The 22816-nt window shown below is 38.0% G+C and overlaps 1 protein-coding gene across 5 annotated transcripts in view; it reads left to right on the forward strand.

The window, feature by feature from the left end:
- Positions 1–22816, forward strand: part of CHD9 (chromodomain helicase DNA binding protein 9) — a 77967-nt gene that overhangs the window by 15255 nt on the left and 39896 nt on the right. For 3 of the 5 annotated variants that reach the window (XM_063410431.1, XM_063410433.1, XM_063410432.1), the window contains 2 exons: positions 11156–11490; positions 20769–20880. In XM_063410431.1, coding sequence (XP_063266501.1) covers positions 11156–11490; positions 20769–20880 — 447 coding nt within the window. Of the gene's footprint in view, positions 1–9845; positions 10021–10056; positions 10348–11155; positions 11491–20768; positions 20881–22816 lie in introns of those variants that run through there. The other 2 variants (XM_063410434.1, XM_063410435.1) reach the window with 2 other exon arrangements.

A 22816-nucleotide genomic window follows, 5' to 3' on the forward strand; every position in this document is an offset into this window, starting at 1 on the left:
ATGACAAGTCTTACATTTTTGAAAGCTGTGTAATTTGTAGCAGAGATTGATTTTTTTCTTTCATAAATGTGGCAGGTTTTCTTTTGTGTGGATTATTTGGCTTGTATTTGTACTTACTTGAGGTTTTTGTTCTCTTGATATCTTACTGTGAAGGCAAGCATTTTAATTTATATCTCCTGAAATTGTTCCCATCTTTTACATACTGCCTGCTCAGGAGTTAGCCCGTATTCGAAAATAATTTCAATGTTAGTAGCATATCATATGTGTGTACATAATGCTGTTAAGCAGCATATTGAATTGCAAACCAGCATGAGTTTCATACATTTACAGGAAGGCCTCTTTTAAGAGCTATTCATGACCTCACAATTTAGTTTTAATATCTTGGAATGAAAAGAGAAGTTAGGGTTAAAGAAGCCATTGCAAATATAGTGGTTCTGAGATTTGTGTGTATTTTCTTAGTTTGAAATATTGTTTCAAAACAATAGTCCTACTGATAGGTTTTTAAAATAATCCTAAGTAATATTAAAAGGAATTGTTTCACCTTATTTTTTAATAAGCACCACAGTGCAGAGATTTCTTTAATAGTATTTCAAGCAAACTCACAAGAAAAGCATATTTCTTGCACCTTTTGAGACTTGTAACATGCTATGGCTTCCAGCACCTATTCGTATTCCTCAGAAGGATAAGAAAATGCAGTACACGTGCATTGTTTTTTATCTTTAAGTCATTGCAGCAGTTGTCCATGAGGCCTAGGTATGGCTCAGCCTGATGTGTAAACTTTGTTGTAGCAGGAATTTTGGTCCTTGGAACTCTTAAAAACAGAAACCAGCTGTGAGAGAACCCAAGCTGTCACAGGGAAGGCAGGTAAATTATTTAAGGAACATCTGAGTGACAAAACCAGACATGTGTCTTACTGTCTTTGAGTTCAGTAAGAACAATTTTTGAAATAGATTAGGCAAATTTATTTTGATGTGTCTGTATTGTAGCTCCTATATATATATCATCCTTTGGAGGATTCTTTGATGTGCAATCATGTAGTGTTTGAAATCTGATCACCTCCCGGCACCACACGAGAGATGTGTTCTTTGGTGCCAGCCCAGTGTGCTTTCTGACTTCATGTGGTTTAATTGCAAATGTGAACAGGCTTTGAGTGATTTTAGATTTCAGACCTGGTGACCCAGCCTTGCTTGCTGGGGACAGAGGTACAGAGGGGCTCCTCATGACTGTGCTTGGGGTGCCCTTGGCCGCACATTGTGGTTGCTAACCAGGCTGTCACTCTGCTCTGTGTTGGTGACTTCAGCTCTGTTAAAGAGAATTTCTCTTTCCTTGGCCTTTACAGTGGGTCTAGTCCTGCCACTTTTGCTAGTAGTCAGACTCAGCTGAGGTTAGAAATAAAACCATAGCAGTAATTTTTCGAAACCTGTCTTGCAACTTTTTTTGCAACTTTTTCTGTTTGATCTCTACCAAAATTTATTTTATGGTTATTACTGTGAAGCTCTTGGATGCTATGTTCTTTCTATAGAAATTTTATAAGAGGCTTTTGGGGGGAAAAATGGTTTGGTTTTTTTGCTTTTTGGGTTTCATTACCCTGAAATCAAACTGTTGTTCCCCAGTAGTATCCTCTGACTTGGGATTTCTTAATTTTGAACCATCACCCTTTCTGATAAATTCCTTTTCTTTAGGCATCTTGTTTTACTCCTTAACTAGGGGGAAGGATTTTGTTCATGAATATTTAATTGAGAAAACTAGATTCAAGGGAAGTAGTTTCATTAGGTTAGCATATATGCTACAGGACTCTTTTGAACTGAAGATTCTGGCATGTAAAGCTGCTAAAGTAGTTCATTGAAGCTGAAACAAAAAATATGTAAGTTGTTTTGAATTGAAGTGGAGGAAATATGGCCCCTCTTTGATTTAAATGGAAATATGCTGTGCAGTCAGTACTGATATTAGTGACTCCCCAGCTGTTGATGTTAAAAATAATTTTCCCAATTTCTGTCATATGTGTTTTAGTGTTAAGTGCTGGGTTTTTCAGTCTCACTGAAATGACGAATGTTGAAAACATTTTGGATACTCTGTAAGGTATACTGAGTAATACTACAAAAAAAAAAGCCATAGTCAAAGATTAAGTAAACTTTTAAACTTAACTGCTTCTAGGGAATAAAATTATTGTCGAGAGAGATGTGACATGCTAGCCTTTTTGAATATGCAATCTGTTTTGATTTAAAGATCTTTCACAATTGGTATTTTCCTCTTAATCAAATGATACCTATTTTTCACGTCTGTCATCTTGTCAACATGTTGTGCTATAAGCAAGCACTGAAAATGCATACTTTAAAAATAGGAAAAATTTAAAAGGCGGCCGCCAATATTATCATAGGATCGTTTTCTGGGGACTGACCAAGACAATGATCCATTGCAGCACGTTTTTCTGTTTTTCCAGTAGCCTTTATACTTTGAATAAGCTGGTTCACTTACATTCTAATTGAATTGGTATTTTACCATTGCATCTAATGTATTATAAAATGTGAGCAGAATTTGTTAAATTAGGCTGTTCAAGCATGCTGTGGAAGAAAAGCTACCTCTGTGCTTTATTCAGTGTGTGGTTATTTCTCTGACCAAGCCTGACTTCCCTTTCTGTAGGTATTTGCCAGAAGTGAGGCACTAAGACAAAAGGTGGGCAGCTTCCTGCTGGTTCTGAAGAGTTCTCACCCACTTGTCCTTCCTTTCATCCCTTGAGCAGGTTCAGTGACTCCTCCAAGTAGCAGAAGAGTACCAAGAATAGACCATGGAGGGCTGGGCAGTTTAGAACCCTTCATACCTGGAATGCTTCTGAATCTGGGCTGGTAACGAACAGAGAGCGTGGAAGAACTGGGGGACAGTGGAGGGAAATACTGACAGCAGTAAACTTCCTGAGGATGAAAGTGGGTTTTGCTTCCATCATAAAAATGTTCTTACAAGGCCACTTCCATGAGAAATCTAGAGGGAACACTGTAACTGAAATCCTGATGGCCATTAAGGCCATTAATGCCAACAGCCATTAAAGTCCTGTTGCTTTTTCTTGCTCAGAGATGGATGTGCTGTGCTGGTTTTTAGTGCGACTGGGACACACATGCTGAAGCTACCTTGGATGTTGGTTTTAAAGGGAAAGAAAGCTCTTCATGTGATGCTCTTTTTGGAGGTAGTTTGGGTAGGTTTTTGTCTTCTGGTCTTCTTCTCTGGTTGGTAAGAAAAAAAAAACCCATGAGAAAATAACTTTCTCAGTGGCACACAAAAGTGGTGGTCATATAGAACATGGATGGGTAAGTGGCAACTTGTGAAAATTCCGTTTAATTTTGAATTAGTTGCAAAGAGTTGTTTTCTGTTCTGAAGACTTCTGCAGTCAATTCTTCATTATTTTACTTTTAAATCATCATTTAAAAGGATTTTGTCACCTTAAATTAGAGCAGCTAATGTTATTTCTGGAGTTTAAAAGGTAATTTAAAAAAAAAAAAGCTGGGGATAGAAGGTATCTGGCGTTACGTGTTAAATAAACTTTTCCAATTGTAAAATCAGGCATATGTATGTGTATGTGTTCCAGAAGAAGTAAATTCTTATCTGTACTGTCCAAGAAGGTGTTGGATGATGTCAGATTACAGTGGATCAATATATTTTAGAGCTTTACCTGGGGATTTTGAACCCTAATGACTACTCTTCTTAAAACAGAAATATCTGTTTGATTTTTCTTATCTGTAACTATTTGATGAAGTATTTTACAGACTTTTTTCCAGATGCCCACATATGACTTGTTTCAAACAGTGAACTGAAACCTGAATTGCCTATTATAGAGTAGAGAGTTTAGTCATCCCTATTTTTTAAGGAGTCAAGTAATTGCAAAATTTGTAATGTTAAGATTAGGCAATAATGCAAGAAAAAACCAGAAGTTTTCTGCTGGACCATTTTGACCCTTAGATTAAAGAAGAAAATCTAGAAGTAGAGGTAGAGGTATGGCATGATTGTGAATTTAGTCTGAGCCTAGTAACTCAGTGGTGCATCCACCAGGTGCCTTGGATATGATAACATTTTTTTCACGGACAGGAGCCCATGGTTTTCTCATGGTAGGTGTAGTGATGCTGCCATAGTGCACCACAGGGTGTGCCCTGCATCAGGCTTAGAACAATGCAAGTTCTGGGTGTTCTGGCCCTGCACAGGAAAAAGAGCCCTGAGAAGTTTTGCTGAGGCAGTGGGGTTTGTTGGCATTGTCTGCCATTTTTCAAACAGCTCTTACATTACAGACTGGAACCCAAGGGAAGTGGCTACATGATGGGCACAGAACACCAAGCCACTGAAAACTGAAACACATTAAATGCAGCAGCTTGGCAGAGCAAGCGACATGAAGTTCTCAATTTCTTTTATTTCCAGGCAATTGAGTATGCTCCATTACATAGTGCCTCCTTTAAGAGTTACCATGCAAATTACACACAGTTTTCATACCACTACTAAATATTCAGAAAAGGATTCTAACTATAGTTGGCACTGAGCCCCAAAATACTTTCTTCAAACAATCTCTTCCAAATGGAAGCAAAATGTGTGCTGCAGACTCATTCTGTAACTTCTGCTGCTGCCTCTGCAGCACACCCAGGTTAGCAGCTGCATACATGGATGTGGCTTGATCTTCCCCCCATGAATGATAAGGCAAGTCACTGATTAAGAAGCTCCTACTAATGACAACTATGGTATCTTCACTATATTAGTGGCAAAACATGATTAGTGATATTATTGGGTTCTGTAGCATTGAAGTGTGAAACAACATCCTATGTAGAGAGAGTGTGACGTGCCAACAGGTGCATGTTTCATCTTAGAAACATGACTAGTTTAAGGTTGCTGACCTTTCCACTAGTGTTTTCATTTCCACAGAAATTTAAAATTTGGTTATAAGGATGGTGCTAAATGCCTTGTGAGGTATAAACCACATTCACATCCCAAATCACAGATGTATGTTCTGAAGCGATTGTTACACAGATAGAAACTGTTGTCTGGCCACAGTGCTGTAATTGTTAGCCATTCATTTACCAACATTAGAGATAACAAGTATGGAAGATGAAAATGATAGACTCTCACCTGGTGTGTGTGTATATATTAATCTACCTGTAGCATGTCTATTTTAATTTAGGTTAGGTTTCATAAATGTGCGTCTTGAAATTCTGTATCCATTAAACACTGAGACATTCATTAGCGGTTACAGTAAGCTAGAAAAAGAAGGAAGTATATCATCAGCATATTGGAAGAGCCACAATTTGGAATACTTCATTGGCTCTCTTAATAGTTGCAAATATGCACCAAGGAGAATGGAAAAATGATAGAACCCCACAGCTCTTCATGTGCCAATGCTCTTGGCTTTGTGAAGCAATCCCAGCAGATGGTATGGGGCAACTGTTGAACAGGAAAATAAAAAACAGTTCAGAAGGGAACTCTGGAGGGAGTTGTCTCTGGAGAAAAGAAACCCTGTTGCATATTTAGGTGATCTTCCCATTAGTTGTGCAGAAATAGTCTGATTAAATGAAAATCTAATTTCATTTTACTGTCTAAAGAAAACTACATCTCTTGCTGGGATTGCCATGCAGCAAAGGAGATGCCTTTCTGCACGCACATGGGGTGACACACATGGATATTATAAGTCATCTTCTACAGATGGACTCTGTCAAGGCTGTGAGGTTTTGGGTTTTTTAATAAACTTTTTAATTACAAATCCACCATTAAAAGTCATGAGACGACTTAGTTTTGCAGACTATTCTAAAGGAAAGAAGTTCAGAGTGCTAATATAGAATTCAGAAATCACTGAGTTGAGTTCATGCTTTGGGGGTTTTTTAAAGTTGCATTCCTAAATACAACTTTATAATTCAAATGATGAAAGGATATAACTTGAAGAATTTTCACTGTAGTGAGTTAAAAGCAACTGAAGTTTTCAAATTTTCATGTGATTATAATGTGAAAAAATGAGAAGCTAATTTGGACAAAGTCCCCAAACTATTGATCATTGCAATTTATTTATTTGTGGTATGGTTCTGATATAAATACTGTTTTGGTGACTTAACATGCACAAAGAGATGCCTTGTTTAGTAATAAACATGAACAAAGGTGATGTAGTAATGCATAAAGATCAAAATTCTATGTGGCTAATTTTAGCTGCTTTTAATGCAGTTGATGTCAAGGTCATATTGATTTCCTGAAGCAGACTCAAGAACCTGTTAGGCTCTCAAGGCAGACAGTGCTTGGTCTGAGCATCATCCTGCAGGTGTGTACTGCTACCAGCAGGAGTGAAAGAATCACTCAAGGCTTTGCAGATGTAAACCTTAGCTTTCTGTTGTTGGACTCCTTGGGGTCAGAATTTAGCTCTTGGTGGTAGCTAATCTAAGTGGTCAGTAGATCCACAAGTGAAAAACATTATTACAATAAAGTGCCTTGTATAATTCAATCACAAATGTGTGACCTGTTAAAATCTCAGAGAAAAGCATTGTCATTCCTAGAATATGTCAAGAATGGATGCAGCTTTGGAGAGATACTTAGTCTGAAAGGTTTTGTGCAATCACAGAATTTAAAGTAATGCTGCTCTATTGTGAACGGCCATACCTGCTGTAGAAAAGGTGTTCTTACAGTGGAAGCCATGTTTTACTATTGGAACAGATAAGGCAGGATTTGGGAGGGTTTTCTAGGAGGCAGAAGTAATTTCAGTGTTAAACTTGCCTTCTCTTTGGGGCTTCTTTTGTAGTGATATGCAGAGGATCTAAAGGAATTATTTGTTGTGGCACAAATGAAAATGGGTTCAGGCCTTAGAGGAAAAAACCCTGATGTGTAAGTGTTGAGGATGGTGGTTTGTCCTTGCTGGGGGAAGGACGGTCATGCCAGTGAAGGTCTTCAAATGAATGTCCTGTGCAACCACAACAAAGTGTTGGAGGAAATGCCTTTCTATGAAAAGCCTACTCAGCAGAGCTGGTATTGTAAAGATGCTGTCATAATTCTGCTTCTTGATATTGCCTGGTAACTTGACTGCTTTTACACTGTTCAACTAGGAAATCATTCAGATGTGTGTAGGGTACCTTCTACTCCTGTGAGACAGCATGTCAAATTCCCTTGAACAGTGCCAGAAAGATGCTCCCCTGGCTGTGGCTCAGGGCATGTGTGGGGAATTGTGCAGCTGTTGTGTGATCTGTTCCTGAGTATTTTTCCGGGCCGGCTCTGCGGTGTGAGCACGGCCAGGGCCCATACCTGCTGCTGCTGCTAATGGCTCCTGCAGGCAGCAGCAGCGGTGTGAATTGCAGGTGATTCCTGCCAATCTCCCTGCTGCCCACAGGACTGCACGAAGCAGCAGGGAGCTGACAGGAGGCTGTTCCCTGCGCTCGCTGCTGCTTGGCAAAGCCATTAGCAGCAGCACATACCCTGGAGCTCCCTCTGTGCACACTCAAGACAACATTGCATTGCTTTGCATTCGCTCATATTTGGATGATTATTTTTGCAATCGTGAAAAGTACAACCCTATTTTTCCAAATAAAATCTTCAGGTTTTAAATATGTGGTGGCCTCAGGGTTTTCCTTTCCACCTTCTCCTATGTGTTTGTCAGTTAAAAATTTCTTATTCTAGATGGAATAGGTTTGTGAGCCATTGGTGAGAGGATGTATTTCTTTAGGATGTTTTATCTGTGTTCCATCTCACTCAGGGGGAGCGGTATTTTCAGCTTGCGAGAGGCTTTGCCCTTTTTTTTGTAGATGCTGGTGAACCTTTGAAATGGTTTTCATTGTGCATGATGATTTACAATTGTTCAATCATTTTATAGCTGTGCGTATTTTCCAATCATGAAATTATTACCAGACTAAAAGAGCTCTCCTGAATTAAATGGCTTTTGTTGCTAAGTACACACAGATCTTGTCCTCTGTAGTGCAAGCGTTCTGTGTTTCATGTTCTAATTTCAAAACACTTGTGTTGCTTTCCAGTGTTGTTTTTTGTGACAATGGTGACTTTCTTGATGAAGGTTTCATTACAGATTTATTTGGCTTAGAATGGCTGGCTGGTGCCTTCCTGCATCTTCATGAATGTCATTTCCATACGGTTAGAAATGCCAAAGCAAAATTTAACAAACCCCATGGTCTTGGATTTCTAACAAATAGCTTAATGTTTGTGCAGTGCAGGAGACAGAATTCGGAAGGGACAGTACAGAGCAAGACGCAGAGGAATTATAACATAGAGGAGCCTTGTCTAGCATACTCACAGTTGTACAGTAAGAGTGTAGTAAATGTTGTTGAGAAATAAATTGGGAAGCAGCTTTGAGCTCTGAGAAAATGTAGCAAAGAAACTTTGTTTTAAAAGAATAAAATATATAGAAAGAGACTAAAAGGATTCACGAAAAAGCCACCATTTCTGGATTACCTACTTAATTATTAAGCATTTTTTGTTTGTTTCTTGCTGGCCCAGGAATGTTCAAGAACAGACCAATGTAACCGTACTGGCTTTAGTAGCATTTGGCTTTTAGAACAGAAATTATACCAAGGGTACATTCGGATTTTTTTTTGTTTGTTTAGCTGATCTCAAAATGTAAAATGGTTGATTATTTACCATTTTTACTAAGATATGAAATAATAGCCCTAAATGATAAATCCCTATAATTTACTACAGTTACTGTAAAAATAATGGAGAAACATGTTGGCTAGAGTTCTCAAAAGTAAAATTAAAATGTAGTAATTGTCTTTGTGATGCTGCTGCATATTTACAGAAATATCCCTGAATTAAAGTGGTATTGTTAAGAAAATAATAAATTTTAAAGTATTGGTACCACTAGTGTTTCTACTGGACAAGGAACTTAATTTTGAAATTAATCTTAAGTAGAAGTGAAATTATCTTTTAGAGTAATTACTAATCTTGACAATTTCAAAATCTTTGCCATATTTTAAATTTTCTATGGAAAAACATATATCTTGCAAAAAAAAAGGTATATGTATATAGGGAGCAAAACCAAATCAAGTCCCAATCTTTCTTCATTCTTCTTGAGTGGGTTTTTGAGAATCAAGGGTATTGCTAGGATGGAGCTATGCTGTCAGAAGCTTGTTTTTTTTTTTTTCCTGATAACCTTGCAAAACTCCCCATCTTCTTTTTGATTTTATTTGATATGTTCACAATACACGTTTTAAAACTTGTCTGATTTTTTTAAAATAGCACTTAACCCAACCTGGGAATGAAGAGGCGCTTACCAGAGAGCCGTGTCCCGAGGAGGTCTCCACCGCAGGGTCCCGCAGGTCTGGGCAGGGGCACAGGGATAAAACCCAGCAGTTCTTCCATTTTCTGTAGGAAGCAGGGAAGCCTGTCAGCAAATGATTACAGTCACTAATACCAGCTTATAGTAACGAAGTAAATGCAAGAAAAATAATAATTTCAAAAAAATGAAAAAGCTTGGCGCGCAGAATCTGTTTGTGAGGCCCCAGGGTGGATTCGGCCGCTGTCCCCCCGTGCCCTCCCCCGGGCTGGAGCCGCAGGGTTGCGGTGCGGAGCCAGCCCGGCACAGCGCCCGGTTCCCACGGCTTTCCAAGGGAGCGAGCAGCCGCTGTGGGCGGCGCTGCGGGCGGGGAGCGGGAAGGGTTAAAGCCGATCCCCGCGGGGGTTAAACGTGGAGCCTAATGGAATAATGACGGGTAGCACCATCTGCTGGCCTAGTTCCGCGGGGAGCGGGTCTAACCAGCGCTAATATTGGCGCTGATGCCTTTTGATGCTTTGTGCGTTTCTTTGCGCGCTTTGTTGGGATCCGGCGGTCCGCGCACGGCGGGGCCGGGCCGGGCCGGGGGCGGCGGGCGCGCGCCGGGCAGGGCGCGGGGATGCTGCTGAGGCGAACGAGTGCTCGGGGAGGGCTGTGCGCGGCCCGGCTGCCGCTCGCTAAATAGGCCATTTAGCAATCTTCTCCCCATGCTTTTCTCCTGAGCACTGCCGGGGGTGCTGGAAAAGCGGAGGGCAAGTCTTTGTCTGACGCCAAAAATGTCTTCAGTGAAGAGGCCAAGAGGAAGGGTAAGTGAGAGCCTGAATGAGTGGGAGGAGGAGGGGTTCTTTGGGCTAAAAGGCTAATGGGATTGAATAACCTTCCTTATTACTGGCTGCTGCTGCGGGAGCCGCATCGCCATCTTGAGCTGTTCCCGAGCTGGGTCCGGCTGTTTGTTCCAGCCCCGGGGCTTTAAGGTGGCATCGGGAGCGGCCCCGTCCCTGCCTCCCGCCCCCGGCGCCCATGAGGCACCTATAGAACATGTATCCCGGGAAGTGCGCGGGGTCTGGCCACAAAATGTGTGTGGAAATTCCTGCTGGCTTTTCTTCCTGCTCTAGGCAGAGGCGCATTTACGGGTGAGAACGTAACATAACTGTTATCTGCTGGGGTTTTGTGTTTGAATAGGAAATTCTTTCCATTCCTCAAAGGGGGAGGGGAGGAAAGCAAAAACATGTCTTCTGGCTGGCTGCAGGAGAGGCTCATCAGCCCCGTAAACAATTCTGCGTCCATGAAACGGGCATTAAAAACCCGAAGATAAAAACAAGTTGCGTCTTTTATCCAAGGCATGGACTGTACGTTGATCTAAATAAAAGAAACGCTGCTTTCTGATCTGTGTATGGATATAGAGCTGTGTAATTTTAGTTTTGGTTTTATCTTTTGTCTGTTTTTTAATCTTGGTGTTGTTCGAGCATCTGTTGTGTTCGTCACTGAGTTAGTCCTGTAGATCATTCGTCTGCTTTAAGGTAACTGTGGTCCTGGTACCCTACCAAAGGCAAAGCATTGATGCTGTTACCGTCAGGAGCTCCTCGCTTTTTCATCTTTTACTGGAGATGTTGGACGTGTGTGTCGAATGTATGGGAATGCTGCAAAGGTTAAGGATTGGTTTCTTTATTACAGAGGTGGAGAGAAGGCTGAGAGTATTTCAGAAGGGTATTTTTTACTGACTTTGAATACTTGGATTGGTTGTCTAAAATGAACAATTGATGTAGTTATTTTGAAACCCACGCCATTCTGTGATATAAACTGAATTCCTCATTTTTTTGCGTGTCTGCATAAGTCCCTGGCAGTTACATTTTTAAAAAATGCGTATCCGTATCAAAAATGTTTGCACTTTATATTCTTAAAATAAGGAGGATTTAATTTACTTTTTGTTTCTTGCTACAGCCTCCTTCCAAGAAGACTGATGGTTCAGGATCATATACTAAGTTGCAGAATACCCAGGTGAGGACAATGTCTGAAAAGAAGCAGAAGAAAAAAACAGACTCGGAAAGTAAACAAGAGAAGGCGAATCGCATAATATCTGAAGCAATTGCAAAGGCAAAAGAGAGAGGAGAGAGAAACATTCCACGAGTAATGAGCCCTGAAAACTTCCCCAGTGTTTCAGCTGAAGGAAAAGAGGAAAAGAAGGGTAGAAAAGTTAAATCCAAACCGAAGGATAAGGAGAGCAAAAAGCCAAAACCCGTTTCCTCATCCAAAATTAAAGAGAAAACAAAAATTGGGTAAGTAAATTAAAACATTGTCTTCTCTTCAGACTGTAAATCCTTGATTAAAATGGAAACTGCTTACTGATAATGAAATGTTCTCCTCCACTGCCTACACAAAATTCTTCCTGATTAAGTCCATGTGTGGACTCTCTTATTCAGGAACAAGAATGCTCTGTTTTCTCTTTAGATAAAATCACTGTAGGAGTATCCTTTTGAAAGGAATTATTTTAAATACATATTCTAAAATATTCTGTACTGACTTTGAAGCATATACTGAAATATCTTTTATCTAGTTTTGTAATCCATTCTGACTCCAAACTTAGGTTTTTCTGGACTATAAATGCTGTCTTTATCAATTTTGGCATCTAGCTTCAATACAGTGTGCGTGATAAACTGCACAGGGAGAAATTGGAAGTTTAATGAACTTGCATGCAAGAGAATATTCTTACAGATACCACATGTCTCAAAAGTAAAGCATATACTGAAAAGATTAAATTCTAAGAACTTTGTAGTCTTCACTCATATCAGTTTAATCTGCCCTCTTAGAAATTTTGCAGACTCAGCTGGGTCAGGCTGGGTGGATACCTTGGGATGAGGAGCTTTTGGAAGGCTTTAGGTGTTAGAGTGCTCCAGGGGTTTCAGAACTGGCCCATCTTGGGACTCCAGAGCTAACCTATGTTGCCTGTTTACTTTTAAAGGAGAGTGTGTGATTTCCAATGTTAAGTACGTCAGAACTTGAAATGGAAACCTTAGCTACAGTCTGATTTTTATTTTTTTTTAAATCCATGCTCTTTTTGCAGTAGCAGAAATATTAACTGGCATATCTCTCACATTTAAATGTCTCATATACATATGTATATTTTAATGTGTGGAACAGAAATGAATGTTCTTTTAATCACCCTATATATCTGTGTTTTTTTTCTTCTAGATATCAGTGCTTTTCTTACATGTTTGAAGTTAACAATTTTGAGTAGTTATCCTGTAGTCTGAAGGTTACTGCTCTATACCCAACTTCATTCTTAGCGTGAATTTTCATGGTGTTAATTTCTTCCTGTTCTGTGTGTGTGTTGCCATATGATGCTGCTTGTAAGTGCCCTGAGTAGTGCTTCCTTTGCTTTTTTTCTCCATCTAGTTTAAGGTGGGATTTTGGATGTGTACTCTAAAGTTGATTTCACTTTCACGTTTCTGAATTTACTCATGTTCTATAACAAGCATTTTGTGGGTCTGTCTAATCAGAAAAGTTAACACTGTTGTTGAGGTAGTGTTCCTGAAACGTTGTGGTTTGTCCTTAGTGTGGTTTTTCTTCATTCTTTTAGGATTATTGAGAAAACCTGCCAAAATACCATTGTTATGAAGTAGTATGTAGTTGCCATAATATTTCTACTGTTTTTAATCGGGGGGGAAGTAAACTGTTCCCTACAATTGATGATTGTGCACTGAGCTTTGTCTTGGTGAAACGCTTTGCTGTGCACAGCGCTTGGGATCAGTTTTCAGGATTTCATCAGACAGCGTCAGTTGGGAAAGAGACATTTCTCAAACTGGGTTTTAACCATGGGGTTTGTGTGTGATGCAAAGTACATGCAAGCTGCTGGAGGAGCTCCCATTTAATTATGGGCAATGTTTCATCAGTTTGCATTGAGCTGTGAAGGTTTGCCTCCCCATTATTTACCAGTTTAATCAGCTAATGCCCCAGTAGCACTCTCCTAACTTAATCATGCTGTCAGGTATTGTTTTCCTTGCATAGAATATATACCTAAAGATGGAGCAGTCAGGTCCTCCTGGTCAGGAGCTGTGACGAGTCTTTTAGAGCCATGTATTACAGATTTTTGTTCATATTCACAGAATTCCATTTTATGTAGATGGACAGCAGCAAATCAAATGCTTTGAGACATCCACATACTTCATTCTTGTATTCGAACAGATTCATGTGTTGTGTTGAATTAGCACTATTGTATATTATTGATATAAAAACAAAATAATAGCTGTTTAGCAAAGAATACACCAGGGATTTTGCAGAGCAGCAATTGCAATAAGGCCTTGATTTTTTTAAAGGACTAATCTTACCAAACTCTGCTTTCTATGCAAATGTAACTGCTGATATTACAGCAGAATAATTACTACAAAATCACTGTACTTGTCTTTTCAGCCATGGTTAAAAAAAATTGTGATTAATAAAATATGTTTTATTCAGAGAAAACTAATACTAAATAATAAGGAGTTTAGAAGACTAAACAGCTCTTGTAAAGGTTTTATCCTATCTGCTGTTCTTAAAAAATATTTCTTAATGAGTCTAAGCACATCCTTGGAATTATTGTTAAGTTAAAATAGGATTGGGTTTTTAAGTGTGTGGGTTGCTCCATTGATTTTTTTTTTTTGTTACCTTAAAATAAACTTTGACTGAATCTTGGGAGAAAATTTTACTATGCTAAAATAATACCTGTAAAAGACAAGTGCTTTATTGGGCAGGAAGGGAAGATCTCAGTTCAATGATTTTTTTTTTTCCTTTGGAAGGAAAGATTTTTGAGATCTGTTTAAAATGGCATAAAAAGAATCAAAATTCTTTTTCAATCAATAGTGAGAAAAACTTTATATTATAAATATACATGCATATTTGTATATATAGCATTCCTTGCATTTAATCAGAAAGCAAAACCTGAAGTCCCCTCATGTTTTAAAAAGTAAACAATTTCCAACTGTTAGAAGCTATTATGAACTAATTTTTCTGCGAGCAGTATAGTCGTGAGTGAAACCTTGAAGCTAGTAAAGGTTTACAATAAAAAGAAAAAATCAGCTCAATGTACCTTTTTAACAGTAGTGGAGAATTTGTTTGGGTGCATCTGCTGTTCCATTTTAGGAGTTCCACTGCAATATACCCGTCCCAGATGAATACATTTCTTTTCAGTCAGGGTTTCTATAGCAAACTCATTTAACTCACAGGAACTGTTAAATCTGTTGATTCAGTTTGGATTTGGAATGTCGGAGCAATGCAGGAGGTGATGCAGAGCTGGATGTGTTTGAGAACGTCACATGTATTTTTTGGTGACTCCTGTTTAATTTTTGCAGGCCAACAGGGAGCTGAAACAATAACAAATATGTTGGTTTCTTCTTTCTCTTTTGAGAAATGTTTAAGAAACAGTTTTGACCTGGTCTTTCATATCTCTGCTTGCAACAAACACAGCCTGTTCAATACAAGCACAGTCCTATGCTCTGTAGCCCTGCAAACTCTTATTTAGATTGTGATCATAGACTTTGACCTCTTACAGAGCTTTTGTCTGTGTAGCACGTTCTGTGTTGCTCTGGAGGAGGATTTTCAGAGTTACAGTTGAATTGTAAATGCTACTCCTGTAGAGCTGGAACATTAATTGCTGACCAGCCCTTGATAAAATTACCTGGTAGCCATCAGTTAAAACAAAAAAGGTACTTTAAATTGTAATACAAAGCAGCTTTTACTGAAATTGAGTAGCCCTTATCTGGGATCAAATGAGTTTTAACTACTGTGTCTAGATTTAGGGGGCAAGATGATTTTTAGACAGTTCATGTTTATTGCTGCTCAGACAATCAGTTTGTGTTTGGTGGCTTCATGTTAATTATTTATGTTTTCCTTAGTGATGCTCTGAGATCTACGTGTACAGGAAAATTTATAGCATGATTCATTCCAGTTTATCACTGCTAGTTAAAAATTGCTAGCGGTTACTTTCTAGGTAGGCTATAGTTACTTTCTAAAGGTGAAGGTAAAGGTTTGATTTCTCTGAGCTGTGAAAACAGAGAAACAGTGCTTATTAATTTTAGTCAAGTCTATTAGAACTGGATCCCATGGTTAGTAAAGTTTCTGTGCCATAAGAAAGTACATGACTAAATTATATTATTACCAAGAACATTGTAAGGGTCTGACAGAAATTATTAGAAGAATATATGTATAATATATTTAGTATTACCAAATAAGGTTAACCAGTTTGCTTTATGCATTGATTACTGATTAAATTAATTCTTCAAAATTTGCTTTACAATTTCTCTGCAGACAGCAGAACCATTTTTCATATCCTAGCTATTTACCAAGGTGTGTTGACATTTAGGAATCTATTTGAACTTTTTCATATTTTTGCATAGAACTTGTTTCCATTTATAAGCTTTTTCTAATTGATTCTACTTCTTCCATCTAAGGTGATGCATATTTAATCTAAAAAGTCTACTTGTTACCACTTGATGTGAAGAATTATGAATTTGTGAACATTCTCTTGTTCAAAAAAGTAGATTGGCATTTAGGTTTTATAGCTCTCAATGTATTCCCACCTACTCAAACATAAAATTAAATATCACAGCCCTGATGAAAAGCAACAGATCTGCACTGGTGATGTAAAGGACAATATCAGTTGAATACATTTAGGTAATTTTTTTCTTAATCACTGCATAGTTTAAATAAATAAGACCCCCAAATTGTAAGAACTCCATTTACAAATGTTTGAGTCAGAGTGGTTGTCTTTCAGTTCAAAACTGCTGCCAGAAATGACTGTATTATTTTGTGTGCTGAAAGAGCAATGGTGGATTTTGTCCATTAATCCTTGAATTATGTAGCAGTGAATCCAGCGAGTGGGATGTGATCCCGTGCACTGCTCAGATGAGTAACTGTCCTTGTTGCCTTGAGCCTCGAGGCAGCTCTCACAAATACTGTGTACAAGCAGTTTTAGAACCCAGGACCCTGACAGATAGTCCTTGCTTGCTGCTCTGACAGTGTTAAGATGGTTTGAAGCCCTTATAAACTCAGGTAGCACTCAGGAGGCACAGGCAGAGGGGTGGAGAGGAGGTGGTTCACCCGTCACGCTGATGCTGTGTTCAGTGTAAGTTCTGCAGCTTGGCTCTCCTGGGACGCAGACGCTGCTGGTTGTGTTCTTGTTTCGTGCCAGTGAGGCAAATGCTGGTGAGCAGGTCTGTGGTTAGAAGGAAGGGGTGCTCACTGAATCTTTGAGTTCTCTTAGCTCCAAGGGCGGTATCTTGTGTTGTGATTAAAATGGCAATAAATTGAAGATTTGATCATCCTTCTGGGTTGTCATTGCATGTGCTGAGCTGTGACTTGGCGAAGTTTTCTCTGCTCCCAGTTCTTTTGTAGTAGTTTTGATGCATAAGTTGGGTCTTAGTGGCATGATCTAATGTTTCTACTGCAAACTGTATGAATACAAAGTAGTGTGGCCTTATCAAATAAATAGCTTAACATTTGTTCGTTATTTGGCATTATTGTTTCAATTTAGTGTGAGCTTGAACTGACCAGTGGTTCCAAAAATACTATTAGGAGTGTTTAAAAATCTGTGCACAATTCAGAAGCTTTTAATTTGAAATACAACTGGAGAAGGAGACAGTGGCTAATACTACTGTGTTAGTATTAGTTATTAAATATATAGTAAAAGTATAAGAGAAAATGGTTTTATACCAGTAAATCAAATCTCATTCAAGAGGAGACAGTATCTTGTCAAGGAAACTTCTACTTTATATTTTTAGCTGAGTTTCTAGTGATAAAGAATTCCTAATACTGCTGATAATGTAGGGGTTTTATTGTTAGTAATTTAACAAAGTGCTTTGGCTATAAATGATAATATCTGAGAGGTGACTTTGGACACTAATAATTAGTTAGTGTTTTCTGTTTTGGGAAAACTGAAGTAAAATGATGTATTAAAAGCCAGCTGTACTTCCTGTTCCTAATCGTGCCTAATTAATATTTGCTGCCTTTTTCTTTCTGTCCTCTTTAATATTTCCTTTTTTCCTCTTTGGAAGGCTTTGAAAAGTGTTTATCACTTTAAAGCTGTTCAGAGTACTGGCAGGGTTTCCATCACATTCTCTGCTCTGAAACAGAAGGGGAATGGAGCACATTCTTACTGATTTTCATTTATAAGAAAGAAGTTGCAGTGCTCCTCAAATGGTGGTTCTTGGTAGCTCTAAACCATGGTAGGAGTCTTATGCTAAGCATCAGAAGTAATATTGGCTCATGAGAAATCTTTTTAAACCTTTCTTGTTGTTTAAGTTTCTCAACATCTTTAGTTTGTAATTATAGAAGAAGAAAATATGTACTGAAGAAATCTACAATGTCTAATTGTTGAAATATTTATAGATGTTATGTAATAAGATAAATATAAATTTTAAAAGGCAAGAGAAAGTGAAATTGGAGTGGAGTCTGGTGATATTATTTATTCCATGTCTACAGTGTGCTGTTAACTTTTCATAGAAACAGAATAGATAGTTTCTGTTCAGAACAGTTTGTTTCAGGGTGGAAAAAGGGATTTTAGCCAAGGATCTTTATGCTTTCATGCAGAAATTTATAAACTGGCAAGAGAACTTGTTCGCTCAATGAAAAATTTTCAGAGAATTGATCCAGTTTACAAGCTTCTGAAAATCATTGTTTTCACATAGCAGATTTTTTTAGAAGTTTTTGGCCAAAATATGAGCAGATTGCATTTTTACTGATAGAAATGTATGACTTTAGCACCATACTGTTGTTCAGCAACTTTTGATAGCAAGGAGCATTGTGATTCTGGGCACTGGATCAGAAAGGAGTGAAACTGCATTTATTCCTCTCATTGGCACCATATCCATCTAGAGGAAGAAACATTCTGATCTACAGCGTGCAGAGATGTTCAGAAAATTTCAGGGTGATGCTTGTGAAGTACTGAGGGTAGGGAATGCAAGCTCAAAGCAAGACACAGAAGCTGACAAATGGAATATTGTGTGTAAGGCTGCAGGGGCAGAGCAAGAGGTGAACCCAAGGAGGGACTAAAACTAAGGAAAGGAGAGGAACAAATGTGCAAGGAAAGATGTAGCCAGAGCAGTCTAATCACAAAATACCCCATGTTCTAAAACAGAAGGTCCTTAAAATCCTCAGCTCTTCAATGGGTACTGCTAGAACCCATAGTAAATCCCATATCTCTAAATTTTGTGCTTCTTGAATACTAAAGGACCCTTGAGCCTAAAATAGTTAACAGTAGTGCATGAAGTGAGATTGGGCTGTGGTTGCACAGATACAAATACTTAACATAGCAACGTGCATTTAGGGATTGTTTTAATCTACCATTTCACAAAAGAGGATCAAACTTTGGAACAGATTGCCCAGGTACCCACCAGCTGTCAGCCTTGGAGAGAAGTGGAACTTAACTGGGCTGAGCAACATAAAAGAAATCTGAAATTGGCTTTGAGTAGGGACCACAGGTCTTCTGAGAACTCTTCCAGCTTGACTTGTATCTTAACACTTGCCTGATTAAAGAACATTCACTTATCCTTTTTCTTTGAAAGAATTTAAGAGCAGGGAAAAGATTTATTGATACTTCCTACTGTTTTTCCAAACCCTAAAGGTACAAACCAGAAACGTGGTGGTGTGGATATTGTTTCATGAATGATCTTTGAGGAAATTCTCACTCATAAGTTTACCAGGTTTCCCTTTAAATGCATATTAAATTTTAGAGAATTCCATTTAACAACAGTTTCAGAAGGTCAATCACAATGTGCCTCGTCTGCATCATTTTGGAATATATTAGCTGATTTGACATATTAGTGACAAGTGCTAATGTAACACTTAAATTTTATGAAACAAAGTGAGATAAAAATGGAAAAAGTGATTATCCAAGTCCATCACTAGAAAGTGTCATATTGGACAAATACATGAGAATACAAGTCTTAAAATAAAAACTAAGAAAAAAAAAAAGATGATTCCTAATCAGAGCTTGAAAAGTGAGGGAAAAAAAAATGCTCAAACTAATCTTGAAGTCAGTAGGGAAACCACTGTGTTCATTGCTGAAATTATTTCCTGTAATTATGAAACATGTTTTCTAAGTAATAATGAAACTGAGAACACCTAATGAAAAGCCAAGGACCAGAATTTACTTGTGAACAAGCAGCTCTGTGATTATGCTGACTACAGCTTTATTTCAACCTGCATCCATCAGTGCTGTTCACTTTGCGCTAAAAGTAAAAAAAAAAAAATATTGGAGTGGAAAATCTTTTGTGGTTTGGGGAGTTTTTAGCCTTTCCACTGAACATACATAGTGATTAAATATTGAAAAGCAGTGAATATATTCATTGCTTCTGAAGATACACCTGCAGTCTTTCGTAAGCCATGTTACTTAATCTTTCCACAGTGTTTTGATAATTTAAGATGCTTATATTCCGTGTGAACTGTTAGTCTGGACAGAGTAAATATATGTGCATTCTCTTGTTCGAACACTTGCAAAGAGAAGTAAATGAGTTGTGTTTCAACCATTACATTCTTACCAATAGTATTCTCATCAGGTGGCCAGTGTATTTGATGTCATATTTCTGTAAAATAACTTGTATTGTCTGTATAAGGACTAAAATCTTGTGCTTAACTTGTTTATAACATGGCAGAAGCAGCTTGTGTGCTGGAACATTTTTCTCATTTTCTGTTACAGATCTGATTATAAAAGACTATATGAAATACATATTTTAGGACAGCCCTCTGCTGTGATTTTCTTGAATGGTCTGCCATTATTCTTCAATTATGTCACTGCAAACACATTTTAAAAAGTGCATTTGGCACATTTTGAATATAGAAAAGTATTTTTACACCATTTAGTTAGAAACAAATCCGACAAATTGGTGTCATGATTTACAGTGTAATCTTTAAATAAATAATTGGTGCTTTTTCATTAGAGTTTAACTAATTTATTCAGCACAGTGGTGGTTCTTAACAATGGTGGTTCTGATAGGTTCTAAGATTACTTATAGATGAAACTACCAGATTTTGGATATAGCTTTGCTGCTTTTTTTTAATTAAGAGCGAAAAAAGATTTGTCCAATTGCCTTATTTTTACCATTGAATGAAAGTTTATTTAATCATGAAAGTTTTGCATATCAGATAGCTTTGAGTGATTTTTAGGTTGTTCTCCTCTGTTAATTTTTTTAATGAAAATAAAGGAAGCAACATACAGTGGTAAGTTTTTTTATGATAAATCATTTAGTGTTGTCACCTGCAGATGGTATCTCTGCTAACTTTGTGCAGTTTACCGTTGTCAGTTGGTTTAAATGTTGGATTTTGTATTTCTGTTTCTCATGCAGAGATTTAAAATGTTTATGATAATTAGGAATTTGTGATAGCAAGGTAACCATAGAGAAGTTCACTAACACTAGGGAACAACACTGTCTGCTGTAAGGTGTTTGAGGCCTGTTATTCATTTTTCAGACAGTGGTGCTACCTGAGTTTTATATTGAGAATATGGGAATTGCTAGTGATTTGATCCTGAAGTTACACACACTGGTGTTCAGCATTCACTCAGGGCCTGGGGCTTTGTTTCTGACAGAAAGCTGATCATCACACTGGGCAAAAAGCAGAAAAGGAAGAACGAATCTTCAGATGAGTTGTCTGATGCTAAGCAGACTCCACAGCGGCCACTGAAAGATGAAGACTCACAGGTAAGTAGCAGATATTCTTCCTTTATAAATTTCTATGTGTTGTGTCTACAGATTTTTTTTTCCCCTCTCTCCAGGAAGTTACACTTCTTTGACACAGTGATAGTTACTCTCACACTTTTGTTTATCTCATAGGTAGAACTTTTCATCATCAGCCCCTTTTCTCAGTTAAAAATCAGAAAATCCTGCAGGGTAGAATCCCTTTTCTGTAATGGGACATCAATGCCCTGGTTGTATCTGTTTAATTTCAGTACAGAAGCCCATAGATTTGAGACTGGGAGTACTTACTCTGAGCTGAGAGTTAGACCTGGTCCTTACTTTGGGTGAGAGGGAAAATGCAGAGATTGCCTAACAGACGGGACATCTACCAGTGGAGCTGGCTCTTTGAGAACTTTTAAAAGGGTTGTTTCAAGCTTTAATGTGGTTTTTTTCTGAGCTCTGCTTCTGTAGAAACTGAAAGAACAGATTTCTTGCAGTGTTGGATCTGAAGGCAGCAGTGATCAATATGCTGATAGGCTCTAGTTGCTTGTGGAACACTTCTGAAGGAATTGCCAGATGAGGGATTGAAGTGGTTGAGTAATTCCCTTGAGGACTAGCTCTCTTGTAACTTACTTTCTGCAGTTTTTTCATAGATTGCCCTGAAATAATAGTAACATAGCTAATTGTTTCTAAAACTTATGCACAAAGAAGCATGAACTGTTGATAAGAAATTATATTCTATTTATGTGTGTATTAGTAACAGAATTATAACTTCTTGCTTTAGGGCAATCTCCAGTAAAGTAAGATTATGTGCTGGAAATGCACAGGTTTTTATCCTGTGGCAATTTCATCCACAGAGGCAAAATCAGTATTCAAAATAAGGTGCCGTTGAGTGAAAATTAATTGCATTAGTTGATGATAGTTGTCAAAAAGCAATTATGAGGTACTGAATTGCCCTCTGGTGTTTCACAGATAATAATGCTGGAGGGGTAAAGTTATCAGAAGCCATATCCCAGAAAGACTTCTCATTAACTGAAGTGATAGCTTGTCTTAGGTAAAGGTTACCTGAAAGGATCTGTAACTTTTCAGTCGTGTTCTGTTATCAGATAGACATAAATTTATAGGCCAACGCATGTAGGATAAAAGACTGAAGATAAGTTTTTTCCTGGGCATGTCATGAAATCACCTGCTCGTGGTGTGAAGGTAAAAGAGGGTAGAGATCAGGAGTGGTATTGAGAGAGAAATAACTTTTACTGCAGAATGTCACAGCATTGCCCTGCTCTCTTTGAAGGAACTGGGGAGAAAAAGGAAAGACATAAATTGTTTATTTCATTAATTCATTTTCTCTTCAGTTTTCGAACATGTTCATGATTTTATTTTCAAAGAGCTGTTTCCAATTTCTGTTGCCAGTAGCTGTTTCGAAGCTCTGGGGGGCAGTTTTAGGCCTTTTTTCCCCCCTAATTCATTTTGCATGCTTAGTTTCACATTGTCTTCCTCAAATAGATTTTTTTATTTTTTATTTTTACTGTGTGGTGCTACTTCATATTATGTATTGGAGTCATTTGTTTATGGCCATAGTTCTCAGCTCAGGGAAATACAAAAGTTTTTTTCCAAACAGCTCAGATTATGTATTAATGTGTTGGAGAACATATGTTGATGTTTTGCTAATCACTTCATACTTTAAGAAAAGACATAGTGAGAAGAATTGAAAATGCCAGTTATATAATCTTGCATTGCTCATGTTACCTGGTTTGATTTTTTGTTTTCTTAAACCTACTTCTGTCATCAAACTATTATGGATTTAGGTGCAATGTGAGATTAGTGTGCCTTTACATTAGAAATTCCTTTTGGTGACAACACCCAATGCCACACACACACTTCATGGGAGAGCAGCTGATCTACATAACTGTGGAAGGCTCATGAGGGAGTTTCTGTAGCTTCTCTGGAGGAATGGTCATAG

The sequence above is a fragment of the Prinia subflava genome, chromosome 13, assembly GCF_021018805.1.
Source record: "Prinia subflava isolate CZ2003 ecotype Zambia chromosome 13, Cam_Psub_1.2, whole genome shotgun sequence".
Lineage (NCBI taxonomy): Eukaryota > Metazoa > Chordata > Aves > Passeriformes > Cisticolidae > Prinia > Prinia subflava.